General features: G+C 48.7%; 2 protein-coding genes across 5 annotated transcripts; one reads left to right on the plus strand and one right to left on the minus strand.

The window, feature by feature from the left end:
* Positions 1 to 218: 218 nt before the first annotated feature.
* GFOD2 (glucose-fructose oxidoreductase domain containing 2) lies at positions 219 to 12,778 on the minus strand. Of its 2 annotated transcripts, XM_038148412.1 has the most exons (4): positions 12,638 to 12,778; positions 7,825 to 12,246; positions 7,283 to 7,634; positions 219 to 2,483 (listed from the first exon to the last, which is right to left on the minus strand). In XM_038148412.1, the coding sequence occupies exons 3-4, from the start codon at positions 7,539 to 7,541 to the stop codon at positions 1,585 to 1,587; spliced, it is 1,158 nt and encodes a 385-aa protein (XP_038004340.1). In that variant the 5' UTR covers positions 7,542 to 7,634; positions 7,825 to 12,246; positions 12,638 to 12,778; the 3' UTR covers positions 219 to 1,584. The 2 variants fall into 2 exon arrangements, with proteins under 2 accessions (XP_038004340.1, XP_038004339.1); XM_038148411.1 differs by lacking the exon at positions 7,825 to 12,246 and having other exon boundaries at positions 12,638 to 12,773.
* Positions 12,779 to 14,576: 1,798 nt separating this feature from the next.
* Positions 14,577 to 19,247, plus strand: LOC119705570. 3 transcript variants are annotated; one of them, XM_038148155.1, is made up of 6 exons: positions 14,577 to 15,017; positions 16,241 to 16,654; positions 17,062 to 17,112; positions 17,493 to 17,597; positions 18,066 to 18,112; positions 18,394 to 19,247. In XM_038148155.1, the coding sequence occupies exons 1-6, from the start codon at positions 14,939 to 14,941 to the stop codon at positions 18,580 to 18,582; spliced, it is 885 nt and encodes a 294-aa protein (XP_038004083.1). In that variant the 5' UTR covers positions 14,577 to 14,938; the 3' UTR covers positions 18,583 to 19,247. The 3 variants fall into 3 exon arrangements, with proteins under 3 accessions (XP_038004083.1, XP_038004084.1, XP_038004085.1); XM_038148156.1 differs by having other exon boundaries at positions 14,580 to 15,017; positions 18,066 to 18,103; XM_038148157.1 differs by having other exon boundaries at positions 14,582 to 15,017; positions 16,262 to 16,654.
* The last annotated feature ends 1,074 nt before the right edge of the window (positions 19,248 to 20,321 follow it).

Here is a 20,321-nt window from a genome sequence, read left to right on the forward strand (position 1 = left end):
TCCAAAGGCAAATACCTAATTTACACACCGAGCAAAGAAAGTGGTCCCATCAATACTGCAGGGATTTTGCTTCTTACTTGGTGTCTTCTGGTAACTTCTACAAGAAGTGAGAAAGGACTCACCAGATACTGAGTCCCAGCTCTGAGACTCCTGTTTACTTTTATTAAGATGGTTTTAGCTTGACCAAATCAAACACAAGCACACAGCTGCATAGAGAATTCCCTCAACAAACACAACTTTTTATTTCTGTAAAAAACATGATACTTTTCAGGAAGATCCAGCTTATGGAACAGCATCGTGCATGTTAATATACATAAATACACAGGGTTACAATTTAGTGGGAAATACATTTAAAAAAAAAGCTTTCAAGTACACAAAACAAATGTAGTAAAATTAGACTATCCTTTCCAGATACCTGCCTCAGAGAGAAACATTTCTCAAAAGGAATGAACTTCCACCCCATCATCTGCCAAGAAATCTCTCCACTGGACACCAGCTGCAGGAGAACATGAAGATGGGCTGGCCCAGAGGGTTAATAGCCAGTGTTTGAGATCAAGAGCACATTTACCCATGGCAGTTCAGTCTCTGTTCTCTCAACGATCAGGATGTGTGTAGTGTGACAGTTACCCAGCCAGCACATTAAGAGAGCTGCAAGAGGTAGGAAATACCTCCTTCCTTCCACTTTCAGGTCCCTGAAAGGTTCATGCTGTACAACTTTGTTACCCACGACACTGTGGCAATCCCGTGACCCAGGGAGGCATTTATTTAGTAACAGTCACAGAAATGAGAACGTGGCCCCACAGGCACGGCACTGGTGCTGCCAGGCAGTAAACACAACTGACATAAGCACAGAGCTTATGGAAAAACAGCTGCTGGATGCAGGCAGCCTCTTGAGTAGAAGGAATAATGTCTACAGATATGGAAGAATAGCTCAATGCATCACAGACTTCCTGAATATTTTCCTGCCAAGACACCAACAACAGAGAATTATAGTATCATTTAAAAAAAACATCAGTTTGAATGAATTTGAAAGACATTCACCACATACAGGAAGCCAAAAGGCTGATCTTTATGTTACTAACTTTAATCCGTTCCTTCTACTTTTTGTCCTATAGGAGTTCAGAGACTTGTTACATCACTGAACTCTTTATAAAATTTTACAAACTGAGGATTAAAACATAAATCAGTCTCCAAGAGAGAGGAAAAAGGCATCTGAACAACAGATACTCCCTGATCTTGTTCTACATGTTCTCATGGTTAAATCAGCAGCCTGTGCAACAGGGGTTGTGTCCCATTTCCAAGCCATGCAATGGCAGAGATCCTACAATTCACTTCAGCTACTGCAAGTGCAAAGGGCAATTCAAGTTTTCCTACCAGTCTCCAAGACAAAAATTAAATGTTTGCAAAAAACAGAAACATTTAAAACTCTTCAAACAATTTAAACCAGAACTGTTCCTATGAGAACATATTTTACATGTTTAAAAAAATCAAGAAACTCAGGCTATTAAATAAGAATCTACATATCTTAAAAACTGGGCTTTTTTACATTACAGCCAGAAGTAGTATTTTCCAAGGTAGGAATGTTCATAAGTTATTTCTTTGAAGTGCCTCACAGAGGTTTTGGTTGGCATCTGGTTCCTCAGTCATCACCTCCACAGTCTCCCACTCACCTGACCTACTGGATTTCTTGATGGCCTCTACCACACTCTGCATGTACAGGCCATCTTCAAAAGAGGCTGCCATGGACACAGGTACCTGATCCCACGTCCGACGGTCTTCCTGGTCTTGGAAAGACTGCCTCAGGGCTTGCACCATGTACACCATTCCTTTCAGGTAGAGCAGTGGGATGTCCTTGAAGCCCTTATCCAAAAGGCCCTTGTTGACAGGCAGAGAGTCCGTGAAGAGCAGCTCTTCCTGGAGCGCGGTGTTCTTCTGCCCGTACAAGTCTGTCCCACGAGCTATGAGGCGGCCAGCGGAGCCCACAATCATGACCTCGTGGATGAAGGACCCGGGCATGTTGAAGTTGAGAGTCACAGTGCAACAGACGCCGTCCCTCATGAGCATCTGGAAAACGCAGAAGTCATCGCTGGTGACGTGGCGGATCCCGCTGATGGCCGTGTTCTGCTTCACAAAAGTCTTGAGCAAACCGTGGACCTTCTCGGCTCTCCTGCTGGTGAGGTGAGTCAGGAGGTCGATGATGTAGGTGCCCATGGTGTGCAGGCCACCCCCTCCCATGAGCTCGTCACAGATCCAGTTGTACTGGTGGCTGAGCAGGCTGCCCCCGTAGACTCGCACGTCGCAGATGATGACTTTGCCCACGTAGTGCTCCTCGATCAGCTGCTTCATCTTCACAAAGGCGGGCAGGAAACGCAGCACGTTGCCAACGATGCTCATCAGCTTGGGGTAATACCTGGCAGCTGTGACCATCCTGAAGGCATCCACAGAGGTAGCAGCTTTCTCACACAGCACGTTCTTCCCTATTCCTGCAGCACAAATGAAAAAAAATTACAACATTTAGCACGCTTGAGCAAAACATGCCCAGATGCCCCAAAGGTTGTCAAGAAGGGGTGTTTTTAAGAGTTGGGCTTTCGTGCTGCAATTTCTAAGATAAAGATCTGGGAACTAAAATAGGAATGCCAAGTCCAGCAAGACTCAATGCTGTTTCCAAGATGCTCCAGTTGCAGAGCTGACAAACTCTCACAGAGGGAGGCTCCAAATAAAGAGAGTATTTTTACATAATGAAAGATAAATGTCCAAATGGCATCAAAACAAGACACAATATGAGTGCTATAGTTAAAAAAAATTATTTGAATACTTATATAGTCAGAGGAGATTAAAAAAAAAGCCATGTACCCTGCAGGGAAGAGGTGGGGGAAGGGGAGATTTGATTTTCACTTTGTATTTCACCATCACTATACAATTTTATTTTTTAAAATGAATACAAATGGGACATATAATTTACTTATCTATAAAAATGTATATATATATAAAAGACATACATACAGATTCTGTGTACAGAACACAAGAATTAGAAATAATGTTTTGGTAAGTGGACTGTTTTAAAACAACAACCCTTTCTAATTAGAAAGCAAGTAATTTTGGTCTGCCCATACAGCCTGTCTGTACAATCAGACAAAAGGTGGCTGAGTCACACGGACAAGAGCTGCACCCCCAAGCTGACCCACTGCACTGTTATTGCTCCTGATGCACTTTACATTGTACTCAGCCTAAATCAATGGGGCAGTCAATAATCCTCTTTTTTCCCCCTAACTGTAAAGCATAAATTAAGTAATACAAAAGAGCATGACAGTACAAGTTTTAACCAGTTCTTACATTTCTGGTATCCCCATTCTCATGGCAGGGCTTTACTTTTTACTGTTTTTCCCTGTTTTACATCTGATCTGATCAAATACTTATCTAAACACTTTTCAGTAATAACCATACTATTCCTAACATGGTTTTTACAGACTCTAACTGGGGATGCCAGACCTGAAGGTCAGTCACGGCACACCTCAGTTTCTGCCCAAGAATTGCAGGAATCACTGCCCACGGCGCTGGGCGCCTCTGTGAGTGCAGGAGCAGACTGTGCTCCCTGCTTTCATGGACTCCCAGGGAGAAGGTACCAGCACAGGCACCTCAGTCGGTCTCTGGCACAGGGGAAGGCACATCCCCCACCGCGGCTCCCGCTCTCCGTGCTCCCCCTCCCGGCTGCACCCAGCCAGCCCTCCAGGAGCCCTCCGAGCGAGCCAGGGGCCAGCGTGTTCCCGTGACACAGCTCAGCCAGGGGACAGCTGCAGGAGACTCCGAACCTCTGCTTCTAATAGACACAACTGAAATCCAGGCAGAAAATGGGAAGACTGCAAGTGAGAAATCCCCTGTATTGATACGAGTCTACAGCAGCTTTACTGAACAAAGGGCCGGGTCAAACTCCCAGTGGACACGCTGGCTCTCCGTTTGTAACCCCCACTTCAGGGACCATTTCTGACTCCCCTGTCCCCAGTCCTGCTGCCAAGGCACGGCACTACACTCAGGTCAGTACTTTTCAGGGCTAGCTGAAGCACCTGGAGAGGCATCTAGAGCTGCCTCAGTCCAGTTTACCTGCCTTGTTTAAACGGTGCTTGTCTCCAGCAGGTTACAGTAAAGCACCACCAGGGAAAGCAAAGGGATGCTCACAGCATCCCCAGCAGATCTGCACCCTCAAAGCTTGCAGAAAACCAAAGTGACTCTCGCTCCGTGGGAACAGCTCTGCAGCCAGGGCTGTGCTGGTGCTGCTCCCCTGCTGCCCAGCCCCGGCTCCCTGCTGAGGGGACTGAGAGCAGGGACAGCAGAGCCTGGGGACAGCCCTGTCACACCGGGCTCTCCCTGCTCTGCTGACCAGCCTCGCCCTCGCTCAGTGCTGTGCCTGTTGTGGCAGCCCAGGCCGAGCCACTTGAGGAGCTAAAAGTGGCTGATGCCTTTTTTTGGGATGGCAGCCAGTGCAGCACACCGACAGCTCAGCACAGCCCACTGTGCAGTGCCAGAGTGCCAGGATGAGACCTGGGAACACAGAACAGCTCTGGGATAATCCTGCTGTTGCCTTCAGTGGAACATCCCTCCAGCTGTCCCCGAGCTCACAGAGATGGCCATGAAGCAAGGACAAGGGCCAAGTCAGAGATGTCTACAAGGTCCCTTACCAAGGTAATGGCCATGCCTTTTGTTTTTCAAGGCAGTGCAGCTTACATCCCTGGGATTGTTACTACTGTTTTGGTAATGAATAACCTGAACTTTGTACCATATTGTTTTCCTAAACCACAGCTGCAAAATTTTCAGTTGGGGCCCTCACCAGCCAGGAGACATGAGAGCATGGATGGGTGCATTTAACTGTGGGACATGAACCACAACACAGACATTTGGTGAAATTTATTTGGTTCCCCTGAGATCAAAAGAAGCACAAATTTAAAGAGAGCTTCTTGCTTTGCCTGCTGTGGAGATAAACCATAAGATTACACTGATTTTAATATGAACTATCCCCTGGGCTTTGATCTGTTCTGTCTGGTTCATGAACTCAAACCAGTGTCACTGCTTTGTCCCCAGGCTTGTTCATGGATGCCTGTCAGCAAGAAACTTAGGCAAGGAAACTGCACCACCTAGAAAAACTCAGCTTTTTTCTCCTCTTTACCAAATGGAAACACGGGTTTTTTAAAAAGTAGAAAAATGTACAAAAATAAGTGATAAAAATGTCCCCACTTTAAACAAACCAAGCCGAACAAAACACAACACACAAGACCATTATTACTGCACCACTTCTGACATTTCCCAAAGCCCAGTCTCTTGGCAAGTAAACACCAATCTTTTATAAACAATTAACAGCAAGTAATTCTCTGATTATAACCACCACTGTACCAATCTCAACTTCCAAAACAATAGGATGCTGCCATCTTTGGCCCTCCCCTGGTTCTGTGTTCCTTCAGAACATTCAGGCACAGGAAACCACCCAACACTGGCTTTAAATAAGTCATGATATACCGGGCAGCAGACCTGCAAATACCACTGCAATGAAGCTGGAGAGCTGAAAGGCCAGGTCAGCACCACACTGCTCTGGGATGTCTGCATCAGTTTACAGACCAGAACATCTCAGGACACAGGAAGTGACTGTTACCCTTTCCTGCTTTTCCCTTTCCTGCTTCCTCCATCCATCTCAATGGCTTTTTCAGCCTTCCACTTCCTAAACTTGCATTCAAGCATCCATACAACCTCTGTATTTCTGCACCAGCTTTAACTCCCTTTCCTCCTCTGGATAATGTCATCTTATGGGTTCCCAGCCTTCAATGAAGGAATCCCAATCCCTTTTAGTTAACAATCCATCAGAGAATGGTGAATCCTCTCCTTTTTAGCCCACTTGATCATCAAGAGCCACAAGACCTAGTGTTTTAAAGCACTAACAAGTGCTTTAAAGAGCTTTTAGCATATTTGAAGAGATAAATTCTAACTTACAGTCCAAATATTTAAAAATCAGAATACCTTAAAATTCAAAGGACAGTACTCTAACAAGGTAAACAAACAAATCTAACAGTATAAGAAAGAAAAGGAAAAAAAAGCCTGAAATCTCTCTCTGCATATCTAAGAGGCATTGCAAATGTTTGTGCAGGGACTTGTTTACTTCCAAAAGAAATTACTGTAGAGAAAAGAGGCACAACAAACCACCCTGGCTCACACGGTCTGAGATCACCTGTCCTAAAATTAACTCGTGTATCTCCTGTAAACACAGTAAAAATATCACCCTTGTTATTTACAGAATTGCACGCAAACTGACACCCACGCTGGGCTACAGGAGAGGACATTAACACTACAAAGTCACACACGGGGGAATTAAGAAATGTCAGGATGCCTGGGCAGTTGGCTCCCATCTCCCTGCCCAACCAGTCTGGGGTGTCATCCCTTCTTTCTCATCTAGCTGGATTCCTCCTGCTGTCCCCAGCATCTGCCCTCCTGAGTCAGGTAGAAGGATTCCTGCACCTGGAAACACATCAGCCTGCTATGAACATGGATGTGCCAAGAGTAGTCCAGGTAATGGCCAGGGTCACAGCTACAACAGCATTTCTTAGCTCCTAATTCACAAGATTCTACTGAGTGCCTACAAATATTTTTTCAAAGGCTTTCAACTTCCAAGCTTGATTTGACTTGTGGAGAAAGCATAAAGCAGAGCTGATCAACGTTCCCCTTCCAGGCAAACCTCAGTTTCCTAGTACATGGGAATATTTAAAAGGAATTAAACAATTTGGTTTGGGTTTTTTTTGTTGCTCTGGGTTTTTTTTAATGGGCATAAAGCCATTTACTCTCTCATTATTATCTCTGATACTCTGATACTCTGACTTTTATTACAAACTCCCTACTATAACTTCAGCCTGACCCAAGCAAAATATTTTAGCCCAATTGGTTCAAGCAGATTTATAAGCAATTATTAACAGTATTTTTACAAAAAAAAAAAAAAAAACAAAACAAAAAAACCAAACAACAACAACAAAAAAAAAAAAAAAAAAAAAAAAAAAAAAAACACACCAAAAAAACCAAAAAAAAAAAACAAAACACAAAAACAACCCCAAAACCAAAAAACCAAAAAAAAAAAAACAAAACCCCAAAACCCAAAAAACTCAGGTAACCCTTCTAACAAATGCCCACACAAAATTTTTAGAACTGCATTTGCCCATTGGTGCAACCAGAACTGTGCTGGGCTAACAGCTTCCAATCTCAATCTGCCATCAAGCTACAGATTTTTGGTCCAACTCCAAGGATAAAAAGGTACCTAGAGCCTTCACAGCAATCTGCCGAGTCAGTGGTGGAGGGATGTTGATGCAAACCAAATCTACGTCCTGATGCAGCAAGACATCGTCAGTGCGACTCGTGTAGAAGGAGATGTTCATTTCCTCTGCCAGCTGCTTGGCCTCCTCTTCAGTCTTCCCCCAAAGAGCTTCAATGGAGAAGCCTTCTGCCCTCAGCAAGGGTACCAGGACCCGGGCAGCACTACCAGTTCCAAACACACCCACTCCAGGGAGCATTTTCATTCTTCATTCATTCATTCATTCATTCATTAGGGTCTACACACAGGCCTTCAATAAAATGTTCGGCTCCTCAGCTCGGTGTTCCATCCACAGCTCCTGAAATGTGGAAAGGTACAAGTCATTATCAGGAAAAGGCACACTGTGGGATCAAACACACCTACCCTGAATGCCACCTTCTGTCCTTTTTATGGCTTTCAACGTTCTCAAACATCCTAATGACAAAAACCAAAATCCCCAAAAGGTGCAATCTATAGAGATGCAATATTAAGGGACAAAGCTAACAAACCTATTGCAGAAGAATGGTAAGAAAGGAGCTTGACAGAGTCATCTCCTCAGCTTCAAAACTCAGCACATGGGGACAGAAACACACACAAGAATGCAGGATAAACCAGACACAAAGAGGCACAAACTGGGAATGACAGGAAGCACCAAGAGGACAGGACATGGAGTCTGTCACACCAGCAGTAAAAGCAGTGCTGCTCTATTTGTGATGATGTAAGCTCCTAAATGAGATAAAGGTTTGTGAGATGAGGTAATATCTTTCATTAGAGCAATTGAAATAGCTGGAAATAATAGACATGCTTTGGGACACATAAATCTTTCTTCCAAATTAAATACACAAACTGAAAACAACTACTTGGATCTTAACAATTTTATGGCAAATAGATAAGTCAGTCTAGAGAAGATTTAGAAAATATGTCCTGTGGGGAAAGCCTGGATTCAGTGAGCTTGTTTTGCCTGGGGAGGAGAAGCCTACAAGGAGAGAGAATGCCAGTGTTTAAATACACAGAAATCTGCCTGCTGAAAGGAAAAGGGCGCTCCTCTGTGTCCACTGCGGGTAGTTAAAAGCTTCACTCAGGACAGTTAAAAATATCTCCTTCTGCCAACGCCACTTAATCTCCAGGAATGCGGAGTTTGCACAGAATTATTACACTCCCTACACACAAACTATTGGTCAAGTCACACTCCTTTTGTTCTTCCACATATTTCCTGGTAAATCAATTGCTTCAATCCCTACCTGCCAGTCTGCCTTAGCACAGCTGCTGAGCACACCTGGCCAAACTGCCTTCAGCACTCGCTTTAGCACCAACTGCAAGGAGAGATGTCAGGAGTCTCCTCAATCTCTGACACCACAGAAACCTACAGAACACAGCTTTTGTTCTGTGCCTTTCTGAATTCTCATCTACTACACCCACTTGACCTTTCTTGAATTTTTTTTTGAGAGAAAAACATGACAAATTCAGTTTTCATTAGAAGCTTACAATGAAAAAGCAAAAAGACCATATTTAAAAAGAGAACTGGTACCAGCAGCAGATAACACCTCTGGAAAAGACACCTATAAGCAGCAAGAATCGTGGCCTGTTTCAGGAACATTGTCACCCATCTCCCCATCCCAAGATACTCACATTAAGTTACAACACATGAAGCAAACCCTGACACAGCGCTGGGCAGCACCAGCACAGAAGTGGAACCACTCCCAGTGCAGGTGCTTTGTTTGCAGTCAGCATCTCATTAGTCTAGGGGTGCCTGCACTGCCCAGCTTGTGTAATTAAACTGAACCCTGACTGAATTCCTAGGTATTTCTGTAGTACAGACACTAAACTAGAAAACAGAAATGCTTGAGAATATTTATCTTGCAAAATGCACAAATGTTTACAGATGCTATAAAACAACTTATGAAATATTTACTTAATTAATTCAGTATGTTTTTCCTCATTCTGTGTGATGCAGCATTTGCAGTGATACTGTCACTGTCTTTCTTTATACAGATGAACAAAGTTCATTGGCATAAACTCCTTTTTATCCAACATTTAGCAGAACACTCAAGGCAGTGACAAACATCAAAAGGATCTTGAAAATATTTACTTGTCTACATAAAAGGGTGGGACTCTGGGATACTGGCAAGGAGGATGGCTTCTATCCAGGCTTACTTTATATAAATCACCCAAACAAAACAAAACAAAAAACCAAAAAAAACCCCAAACCTTGCAACTGGATGGAGAGCAGGCATAACTACTGAAGTCCTCACAAATGTGATTAGCAGTTGATGGTGTGGAAGAGTTAAAAATTCTTACAGCAGAAAGAACATCTTTGTTTGAAAGGACACAAAGTGAGGTGGAACAGAGACCAGGTGAGTGTGTGCCTGCTTGCACAGATCACACGGATGTGTCTGACTGACACAACACCACCACGGCTCAGAAAAGGCTGAATTCATTGAAAATGCTCTAGGAGAACACCACAGGATGTGCAACAGGAGGCTCCTGCTACTCAGATAAGCTGATTTCTGTAACAATCACTCAGTTTAAGTGCTACTCTTCCCTGTTTTCCATCTAGCTGCCTCTTAAAAAAATCTCAGTCAGGTGGAATTTATCTTAAACTCACTTATCCCAAAAGATAGCATGTTTCTACATTGGTGACACTAGGAGCTACTGGCACAAACCTACAGAATCTAGTGATTAGCTACCGTGCACTAGTTCCTGGTGCTACAAGAACTTCAGGTCACCAGCACCACCACAAAGCAAGAAGTGGCCAGCCCAGCCTCAGCAAAGACTTCCAGTGCGACCTCTCTGCGTATGGAGACACAGCTTGCATGGTCAAAGGGCCCACAGGGCTGGAGACCCCAAACATTGCAGCCACCAGGCTCCGCAGAGTGACCCTGAGCAGAGGACAAGCTTCTCTTCCCTCCCCTGAGAGCCACCTGCAGTCTCCTCTCCCCCAGCAGACTTTCAGCAGCTGGGAAGTGCTGGTTTGGCAGGGCAGGCACAGCAGGGTGGATGTGGGCACTGAAGGGCAGCAAAAAGCCAATCCTTACACAGGACAAATGACAGAGCACGTGGAGCACAGCAGAACTGAGCTGAGGGGGCTTTTAGAAAGGGGTACACGGGGGTACTGCAGCCTTCACACACACACACACACACACACACACTGCTGACACACTCCAGGGCTGGCAGGAGAGGGATTCCAGCCCAGGCCACCCTGAGGAAACAGCCTAAACCCTCCATGTCAGGAAAAGGCCGCTGCTGAAGAGAGGCAGCTGTAATTAACAGCTTGGGAAGAAGGAACAGGGATCTCAGCAGAACAGCACCGTGCTGCCACAGAAGTCCCCAGAGCACCATCATCTGGAGCTCTGCGTGCACATCTGGTACTTTTCCTCTAAGCAGGGGAGAGCAGAACTGGAAGTGCTGCAGAGGTGATCAAAAGCACCAAAATCTACTGAAAAGGAAGACCTAAGCAAGGAAAGATTCCGCAGTTTGGAAGAAACATCACAAGTAATAAAGTCAAGAGTGGCTCAGGATGGAGAAAACTGAAATGTTCACTGTCCTTCACCACATAAGAGCACATTGAATGGAGCTCAGGGAATGCAGGATCAAAATAATCTGAAGAAGGTGGTTCCTTGCATCAGACTTTTTTAAGTTGTGAAGTGCCCTTTCCAGGAGACAGTGACAGTAAATGTCATTTACAGGGAGTGAAAAGAGAGACTCTTGTCTGTCCACTGAGGCTCACTGAATGCACAGAAGTCACATCTAGCACTGAACTGAAAACTAGAGAAAACTGGTTTTGGCAGAGCATGGGAACAGCTCTGAGAAAGAAATGCCTGAAACTGGTACCAACACCAGCTTAGAATTAGGTACAAGTTCTACATGTTTACTTTAGAACCCACCAAGCCTCAAACCTTCAAACAAGCCTTAGCAAATTAGTTACAAAAATTAAAATCCTAGTGCATCAACCTCTCCAGCAGTCAAATATTGGAATGAACACTCCAAGGAAAACCCTCCCCTAGAAAACACAAAATACAGAGCTTTAATGGGCAACTGAAACCAGACTGCAACAGGTATCTTGCATGTCAGAAGATAAAAATCAATCTCTTTTTAACAGAGATGAAATAATCAATCCTGCAGCATCATTCTGACTTAAATTTTCCAATAGAAGCTCTTAAGAGCTCTGCCATTCCTTTTTTGGTGGCCACAAAACACCTTCATTTTTGCTGAATTTCACAGTGAGTTTGAAGTCCCATCCTGGTCATAGAAAGGAGCTTTTTGACTCTTTTGGTACACATAGCAACAAGAAGTTTGTGGCCCAGTGCAATGAAAAACCTGATGGTTCCTACAGGATCCCATTCTATTCCATGCTGAAGCAGTCTGGGAGCTCCAAAGGCAGAAGTCTCAAAAACTAGATAGTATAGTCAAGGATCACAGGGCCCAGAAACTGTTGTGGGCCATTACAGCTAGCCAAAGGTAGTGAAAACAACAGCCCATGTTGAGAAAGGTGCTGGCCAGGGTAGCACTGGCTCTGCGTAAAGAGAAAGCTTTTCACATGTCTCCAACTTATCCTAAAAAGTTCCTTTGGGATTCCAAGAAAGATGAGGCACATGGTGGAGGAGCACACCAGCAAGCACTTCTGCCCTCCGGCACGAGTATGCTTGAGGCTGTGTATGGAACGGTTCACGTGTTGATGTCAAAAACGACGTGCTTTCTTTACTAACCGTGCTTTCGACTCAGTGCCAGCGGGTCGTGCGATAACCCACGAGTCCACAGCCTGAAGGAACTCCCACCACACCTGGAGACAAGCCCAGCAGAGCGCTCCGTCCTTCCTGCTCCGCACGTACAGCGGCAAAGGCCCCGTGCCAGGCACGGCACTTCCCGCAGGTGCCGCCCGAGGCCGAAGGTGGCAGCGAGGACCGTGAAGAGACAGCAGCAGCGGGAACACCCTGGGAACCAAGCCGGCCTTCGTGCACAGCCCGCGGCACGGCCACGGCAGCCCCGGGGATGCGGCCGGCACGGCCCCGATGCTCGGCGCTGTCCGGGGCAGCGGGCTCGGGCAGCGGCTCCCCGTGTGCGGGCTCCTCACAGGGCTGGACGGGACAGAGCTCACCTGGCCTCGCCTCACCTCTGCAACAGGGCAGGGCTCACCTCGCCTCACCTCAGCACGCCTCCCCCCTTCACCTCACCTCACCGGCCCGCACGGAGTTGGTACCCCCGGCCCCTCCCCAGCCGCTCCCGGCCCCGCGCCCTCTGGCAGGAGCGCGCTCCCCTCGCCGCCCGGCGGGCCCGGGACAGCGGAGGAGCCCGGGGGGCTCGAGGAGTCCGAGCCGCCCTCACCTGTGCCCGGCCGGGCTGCCGGGCTCGTCCCGCCGGGCGCATCCTCGGGCCGGGCGCGCTCCCGAGGCGGCCGCGCGCTCCCGGGGCGGCGGCCCTGCCCGGGCCGCGCATGCGCGACAACCCCGCGCCGCACCGCCTCTCCGCCGGCCAGCGGCCCCAACATGGCGGCACCCAGGGGGCTTCACGCGCCGCGTGAGGGACGGCCAATCCAGCGGCAGGAGATGGACGGAGAGGCGGGACTCACGGTGACGGACAGAGACAACAGCCAATGGGAGAGCAGCGCCATGGGCTGCGGTGAGGCGCTCTAGGCTGTGCCTCGAGCCGGTCTGACGGGCGGCCGCCGCCCCGCGGTGCTGTGCCTCAGGGGCCCGGGACACCGCCAGTGTCCGCTCCACCTCCCGCTCGGTGGCACCAGCTCCAGCTGCTCTGACGCTGGCTCTTCTGTGCCCAGCTCCATGGGGGCTCAGGGGCCTCAGATGGGTGTGCTGCCCCCGACCCCCGTCAGCCCCACGGTGCTGTGAGGATCGGGCCGAGGGCAGGATCGGTTTTGGCCGCCCTGCGGAGGGCAGAGCACCACGACGCCCAAGGAAGAGCTCTGTAAAGCCACCGCGGGCCGGTTGAAAACAGCGCTTCTCGCAGCGCTCCTCATCCTCCCCAGCAGCTGGGAGAGGAAGACCTTGGTGGCACCTTCTGTATTTCCCTCATGACCTTCAAGGGAGTGGGGAGCTCCTGAGGAACGCTGCAGCCTCCCTGTTGCTGTGGGCATTGTGTAGTGCCTGGTGTAGCTGCTGCTGACACGGGGCACCCTGTTATTAACAGCAGTATTGTCATTTCCTGCTCTCTTTTCTCCTTGGCAGAGAGCACCATGGAATGTGGCTGTGGAGCTGGAAGGGGCTCTGGTAGGAGAGCACCTCTGTGGAGTCAGCAGAAAGCAAGACATTAACCTTTAGTTCCACCAGCACCACAGCTGGGAACAGGGGGAAGGCACGTCCTGCTGGAGAAGGTCTTGGCTTCATCAGTGCCAGGAAACGTGAGAACCAGAATAGAAATAAAAAGGAAGGAAGCAAACAAGTACACATCATTATGCAGTTGTGAAATCAGAGGAGATGAAGATTCAAATGCAGAGAGGAACTGAACATCAGAAAGAGCATGGGAAGAAATACTGAGGTCCAGAGGGCAGAGCAAGAGGGATACAGAACCTCTCACTTGTCATTCTTGTGGATCTTGTACCATCTTATCAGCAAATATCATGCTGGTGTTGCTGTTTCCTCATGTGGGCTGGTGTACAGATGAGACCTCAGCTTCAGCCAGGAAGTTCCACTGGCTGGTGGAGCAGAGCTCCAGTGAACGCCCTTTCTTCTGGAGACACGTGTGGCTGGGCTGTGTGTGCCCAGCATGGTGTGGAGGGCGGTTATTGTGGATGCTGATAGAAACTGAAGGGGAGGAAATGGCAGATGGGAGGAGGTTTTGCTCCGAGTATGGAGAGGAAGAGCGGTGGCAGGCAGTGGGGAGCAGCAGAGATTGCACCCACAGAGGCTGGGGGGACCGAGGGGCCTGCACCTGCTGACTGCAGCCCTTGTCCCTTTGGTGTCAAGGGTGACACAAGCTGGTCTGGTGGATGTTCATGTCCCTTACGCCAGAGGTGGCAGGGAAATACAGGGAAGTGGCAATGAAGTGACAGGAGCTGGGATCTAGGTCCTCATGCCCAGAGCGGGGCAGGGCTCTGCAGGACCATGCACATCCCACAACCAGAGCACTCTGATCAAGCCCATCCCTATGTCAGACCGGCAGTCCCTGGAGGCTGGCAGGGTGTGTGTGTCCCCACCTGGGCTCAGCAGGAGCATCCCCATCCCCAGATGGGTGTGGACATCACCCCCCGCCCTGACAGCAGCACTGCTTCCTCCAGGGGCTCCATTCCCTGGTGCAGAACACAACAGGCTTGGGTGGCATGGGGCGTGTTGCTGTGGGAAACTGGGGAAGCGGCAGGGAGCTGCTGGGCCGGGCCTCAGTGGGAAATGCCCTCAGCAGCTCCCGGGGCATTGCTCGGGTCTCAGGGCCGAGAGTATGTGGTCAGGGTGAAACCAGAGGAGGAATCAGAGAACAGAGGAGATAAGAACTGGGCTGAGGCAAGAGAAGGGGAAGAGAGAGGAAGCCTGTGAGCACAGAGGAAACTGCCTGGGCCAGTGGTGCAGGGGTGAGGTCCCAGCAGGGCTTCAGCTGCCCTTGGCTGAGCAGTCACCCCGCAGTGCAGGGAGAGACGGAGACTCCGGGCCGATCCCTCCAGGCAGCAGCACGGTCACCATGAGGCTGTTGGGAAGCGTGGAGCCCTGGCTGGCCAACACCTTTCTGCCCCTGCTGCTCCTCACCTGGCTGCCAGTTGGTGAGTCCCCCAGTGCCCTTGTGTCTGTTTTGAAGTCTTCCCTCTTTGCTTATTGCTGCAGAAGGTGTGGAAAGTGCCTGCTGCTCCTTTTACCTCCCCTCTCGCATCATTTAGCCCCTCTTCTGCAGCAGCACCTTGCCGTGTGCCTTGCAGTGGGGCCTCCCTTGCAGCTGTGCTTGCACAGGCTGTGAGCGCCAGGGGCTTTGAACCAGCTTTGCCTTCAGCAGCAGGGAGAGAAAACATTTGAGGGGGAAGGAAACAGAAATGCTTATAAGCCTGATTATTGCAGAGCGGGGTCAGCTTCACAGGGAGATGTGGATATTCCTTAAGACAAAACCAGCCCTCCTACAGGGTTTTTTCCAGCAGGACTTGCTTACCAGATTTCAGCTACAGCTGATGTGTTGGGAGGGTTAGGTCTCATCTTGCAGTGTCTGCCCCAGGCAGGTTTGAGCAGCACTGCCAGGGAGGTGAAGTGGTTTAATGTCACCTGAAATGATGGAAAACGGCAGAGAGGCTGTGGAGAAGAAAAATAATCTGGCCCAGCTCATCTTTGCCAATGTGAACAAAGCAAATGCAGGAACGTACACATGCAGGGTGGAGAACACAAAGAACACGTCCAAGGGCAGATGTTCTGAACTGAGCAAGGGTGGTAAGAGACAGACGTCCACTAACACCCCTTGGAGTGGAAAGAAAGGACTGAAAAGAGGTGAGAGAGGGAGGACTCGGCTGAGAACATGTGAAGCGACTTCAGCTCAGAGGGTGATTCTGAAACACTCCAGAGTGAGCATTATGGGGTGGGATGAAGCCAGAGAGGCTGCAGGGAATCTATTTATTGTATTTTCTTTACTTCTCCAGGGCCGACCATTCTCCACTGCCAATCCCCCAGTCCCACCTCATGCTCCATGAAATGGTGGAGCCTGAGGCACTTCCTGCTTGGGTGCCTATGTCACTGGTGGAGGAGGTGCCTTCCCCCTGATCCTCACATTTTCAATCCTTCCTAAGGCACAGAGAAGTTTGTGCACTGCCCAGCATCCAATGGCACAAGTCAACATGCAGCAATTCAGTGTTGAGTGCTTAGCATGGTTAGAATGCTTAGAATCATCAGCAGCCAGATTTGGAAAAGATCATCAGCTGCTGCAGAAAAGGATGGTCACTTGATTGTGTCTTTCATGAGTGACATGTGGAACATGACCCTGTAAGATCATCATTATTTCAGCTATCAGTTTTGGTTTTGTTTCCTCCAGGAACAGCCAGTGAGATGGTAAAGCCAGTCACCACTGTGCAGCTCAAGATTGGTTTGGAGAATCTCACAGTGCAGGTGAAGTGGTACGATCCTGAATGTTTGGAGAGGGAGAATCAAACCAACACTGTGTTTCTGGGAGAAAACTCTATGAATTCCACCAGCTCAAACCTGTGTACAGCCCACACAGGCATCTGTGTGTCTGGGGTCTTCATCACAACACCAAACTCGACAGACGCTGGAAATCAAACCAACACCGAGTTTCTGGGTGGAAGCTGTATGAATTCCACCAGCTCAAGCCTGTGTACAGCCTGCACAGGCATCTTTGTGTGTAGGGTCTTCATCACAAGACCAAACTCAACAGACACTGGAAACAGCACACAAGCAACAGATCTCCGTAAGTGGCAGTGGGTCTGTTTGTATGGGGAACAGGAGTGGGCAGAGAAGGATGCTACCTCCAGCACTCCTCTGGTTCTTCCATGTGTTGTTTCCCCTGAAAGCATCCCGAGAACTGGTTGGAGGAGCCAACCCAGCACAGCAGCTTTTGGCAGATTCATCCCACCATGGGATGGGGGTACAGAGTTGGGGGGACAGACCATGGAGCTGCTGGGCTGTTGGTTCCTAGGAAGGACCTGCCATATTCTCCAGCTGCAGCACATGAGCCAAATAGTGACATGACTGGGGCTGAGGTGGCAGGAGAGGGACAGCCAGGACTGTGGGGTCAAGGCTCCTGCTCCAAAGCAGAGCAGGGTGCAGGGTGTCTCTGCCTCTGGACAGTCTCTCACTTGTGTTTCTGCCTTTCAGGCTGTGGCTGTGCAGGATCTCAGACTGATGTCACAGGGAAGATCTGGACAGGTGTGTCCCCTCAGTCACCCGGCTGCAAGAGTGGAGGGCAGGAGGGGTCCTCAGGGAAAAAGAGGGAGGAGCAATAAGGGAGAAAAGAGCCAGATGTTTTCCCATGAGTGGGCAGGACCCATTGCCAAACTGGGGTAGGCACCAGTGGATCAGAGGCTGTGATGCTGGGAAGGGGCTCTGATGCTCCAATTACCTCCTGGATGAGTTTGGAGACCATTCCCCACTGGATTTTGTCAGCACCCTGAAACTGTAGAGGGTTCAGGGTCTGGAAGCCCAAGTCTGGGAAGAAACTGGCCGTGCCATGAAGGAGGCAATGGCAGCAGGTGTCCCTGCACGGGGGATGGTGGCTCACGAGTGCCTCTGTGATGTTGTGTGTGCAGGACTCAACCTCCTCCTGTGCATCCTCCTGGGCTTGGCAGTCGGGACGCTCCTTTACATGCCAGTCATTGGCTTCCTGCTGTGGCAGTGCAGAAGGAACAGAACAGGTTGGCATTTCTTCCTCAAGTGCTGGTCTGGACAAAGTCAGGCTTGGGAGATGTCCATCTTTGACATCCTACTGTTCTTGCTTGCTTTGTGTTCCCTTCACAAGACCTCCTGAACAAGCTGTCCCAGTGTGGTGAGAAGGTTCACCCCCCTCCTTTCCTTCTGGCCAGTTGCTGGCGGGTGTCTGGTTATGGCACAATCTGTTGTGTGATTGAAACAGGTCTTGCATATCCAGAAGTGTCCATCTCAGACCTCTTCTTCAGCCCCTCCAAGGGCTTTTAAGCCCTTGCTAACCCCTGCAGCCCTTTGACCATCTTCAGAGCCAAAGAGCTGCAGTGCTTCATCCTCTCCCACAACAAAAGCAGGACCAATGCAGATGTTTGCTTCATTCTTTCATTATCTTCTTAATTTAAAATAATGATAATTTGTCACTATTTTAACTACTATTTAAACTAGGTTTCCTTTTTCAGGAGAACTCATGAGCAGGGAAGTGGCAGAGGGGAATCAGGTCAGTATGGTAAGCCGGGGGGGGGCTTTCCACGTATCACTTCCTCCTCCTGTCAAAAAAAGCATTGTTGAATACCACTTAAAGGATTTCATAGTAAAATCAGCTTTGCTTTCTGAAAACATGGTCCTAAACACTTATTAATTCCTATTAAATAAGGGCTTATGAATGTTTGAGTAGGTGGCACTTCTGTAATGCTTGGGCAGCACAAAGAGTTGTGCCAGTGGAAATACATTAGCAGGGGAGACACAGAAAGAAAAGCCAAGGCTCTACTCATTGCTGTCTCCCTGCAGGCAGCCCCGGTGACAGGGACTGAGGATCTGACCTATGCCAACCTGAATTTTGAAAAGAAGGGGACAGGATCTGCCTCCTCCAATGTCATTTACACTGAGATCAAGCCACTGCAACAGAAGCAGAGTGATGGGGATGGCAGTGCTGCCTGCACAGAGGTGAATGTCTCCCCCAAGGAAGAGGGCAAGTGAGGGAGGTGAGCAGCTTATTGTCCACCTGTTGGGGTCGTCCTCCTCAAAAACTAGGTGTTAGCTCCTACAGCAGTGCAGTCTTGGGGACCAAAGACACCTATTACCCTCGAGTGGCCGCAGAACCCTGCTTTATGTTCCCCTGGAAGAAGCCATGTCTTACAGTGAGGACAGGGCTCTTGAGCCCGTTTTCCCCTTGCCTTCTGCAGCTCCAAGCACTGCCAAGCCTCAGCACCTATTTTCACTGTCTCCAGTTGCTGACAGGCTCCTCTAGCTGCTCGTTCCATGTTCAGGAATGACAGTGTACACTGTGTGGCCAGCATGGTGTTCAGGAACAGCTTGGTCCTGGGTGTGCTGGGTGGCACGTGCTGGCCATGAGAAGTCCTGGAGCAATATTGTGGATTTTCTCTGGAGCAGGCTCCTGCTGTGATGTGGGTTGACCTTTCTTTCATTCACTCACTTGAAACACAAGGGGCAAGGATGGAAAAGCATTGCTTGGGTGCTGCTGCAGCGATGCACATGGATTTGCTTTGTTCTGGGAATCTAGGCGTTTTTGCTGGTTTGGCGGTGAATACCCTTCTTGTGGGCAGAGCACTCTCTTTTGTGCCCTCTTTTATTGATAATGTTGTGTTTATTGTGAGTTTTTCAGTAAAATTATCATTCCTACATGTGGTCTTGCCTGGTGTTTCCTCTGCTGTTGGAAGAGGAGCAGCTTGAGTGGAGTTAATTTTCTCACTGGGTTTGAATACAGCACACAGCTCTAGTGATTTAATGTTACAGCCACAACAGATGCTGAGGTTCAGAGATGACCCCAAAAAGATAGTCCAGATCTTCTGGGTTATTCTCAGAGCATATGATCCAACTTGGGCAGATGTCCAACCATTAACCAACCCACCTCAACAGCTTCTCTGCCAGGCATGACATCATCAGCACCTGCGTGACCAGGTTCCATTCAATGCCCCATCAACATCCCTGCCACCAGTGACATGAACACCTGCACAAGCTTGGCAGTGATGGGGTAACTGTTGCATTCAAACATCTTTTTTCTGACCTAAAAGGATCCCCTGATTCTCTACAGCCAGGCTGGGTGGCCCTCGGGGTGGACCAGCACAGCCCTTCTCTTGTGTCTATAGCATGAAATTACTTATATTGTTATTTTAAGGAGAAAAGGGTTTTAAAAAACCTTCAACTAAGAGGGACAGATTGCTTATGAATTCAAGAAGAGCTGAGCCAGACATCTGAGACTGGTACTAACAACCTTGGTAGCCACTTATTATTTGCTGAGGGAAGGGGGGGAAGTTTCAGAGGAGGCAGATATAGCTGCAGAGTTCTTCAGAATCCCACTGGTCAAAATAGAAGGCCATGAGGAAAACCACAAAGGATATGAGCAGAATGACATGCTCGCTAAATTGCAAAGAGGCAAAATTGGAAAGCTGAGGTGCAAATCAAATTAAGAGTAACAAGGGCTGCCAGAGACTCTGCATTTGCTTAACTGCCTTAAAAAGAAGTGGAGGGAAAAACATGGCTCATTGCTTCACCAGGAAAGAGTTATTGATCAATGAAATGGAGGAAGCTGGGACATTCATAGTGCTGCATTTGCATCCTCCTTTATGGCCCAGGTTAGTGGGGAATCAGATCTGGGATGGCATTTTTAACAGGGAACCAGGCAAGAAGCCATGAAATAGCCTTGGAGCAGTAGCAGCAGTGAACAAGAGGCAGGGAAAAGCAGCCAGGGCTGCTGG

The sequence above is a fragment of the Motacilla alba genome, chromosome 11 (assembly GCF_015832195.1).
Source record: "Motacilla alba alba isolate MOTALB_02 chromosome 11, Motacilla_alba_V1.0_pri, whole genome shotgun sequence".
Classification (NCBI taxonomy): Eukaryota; Metazoa; Chordata; class Aves; order Passeriformes; family Motacillidae; genus Motacilla; species Motacilla alba.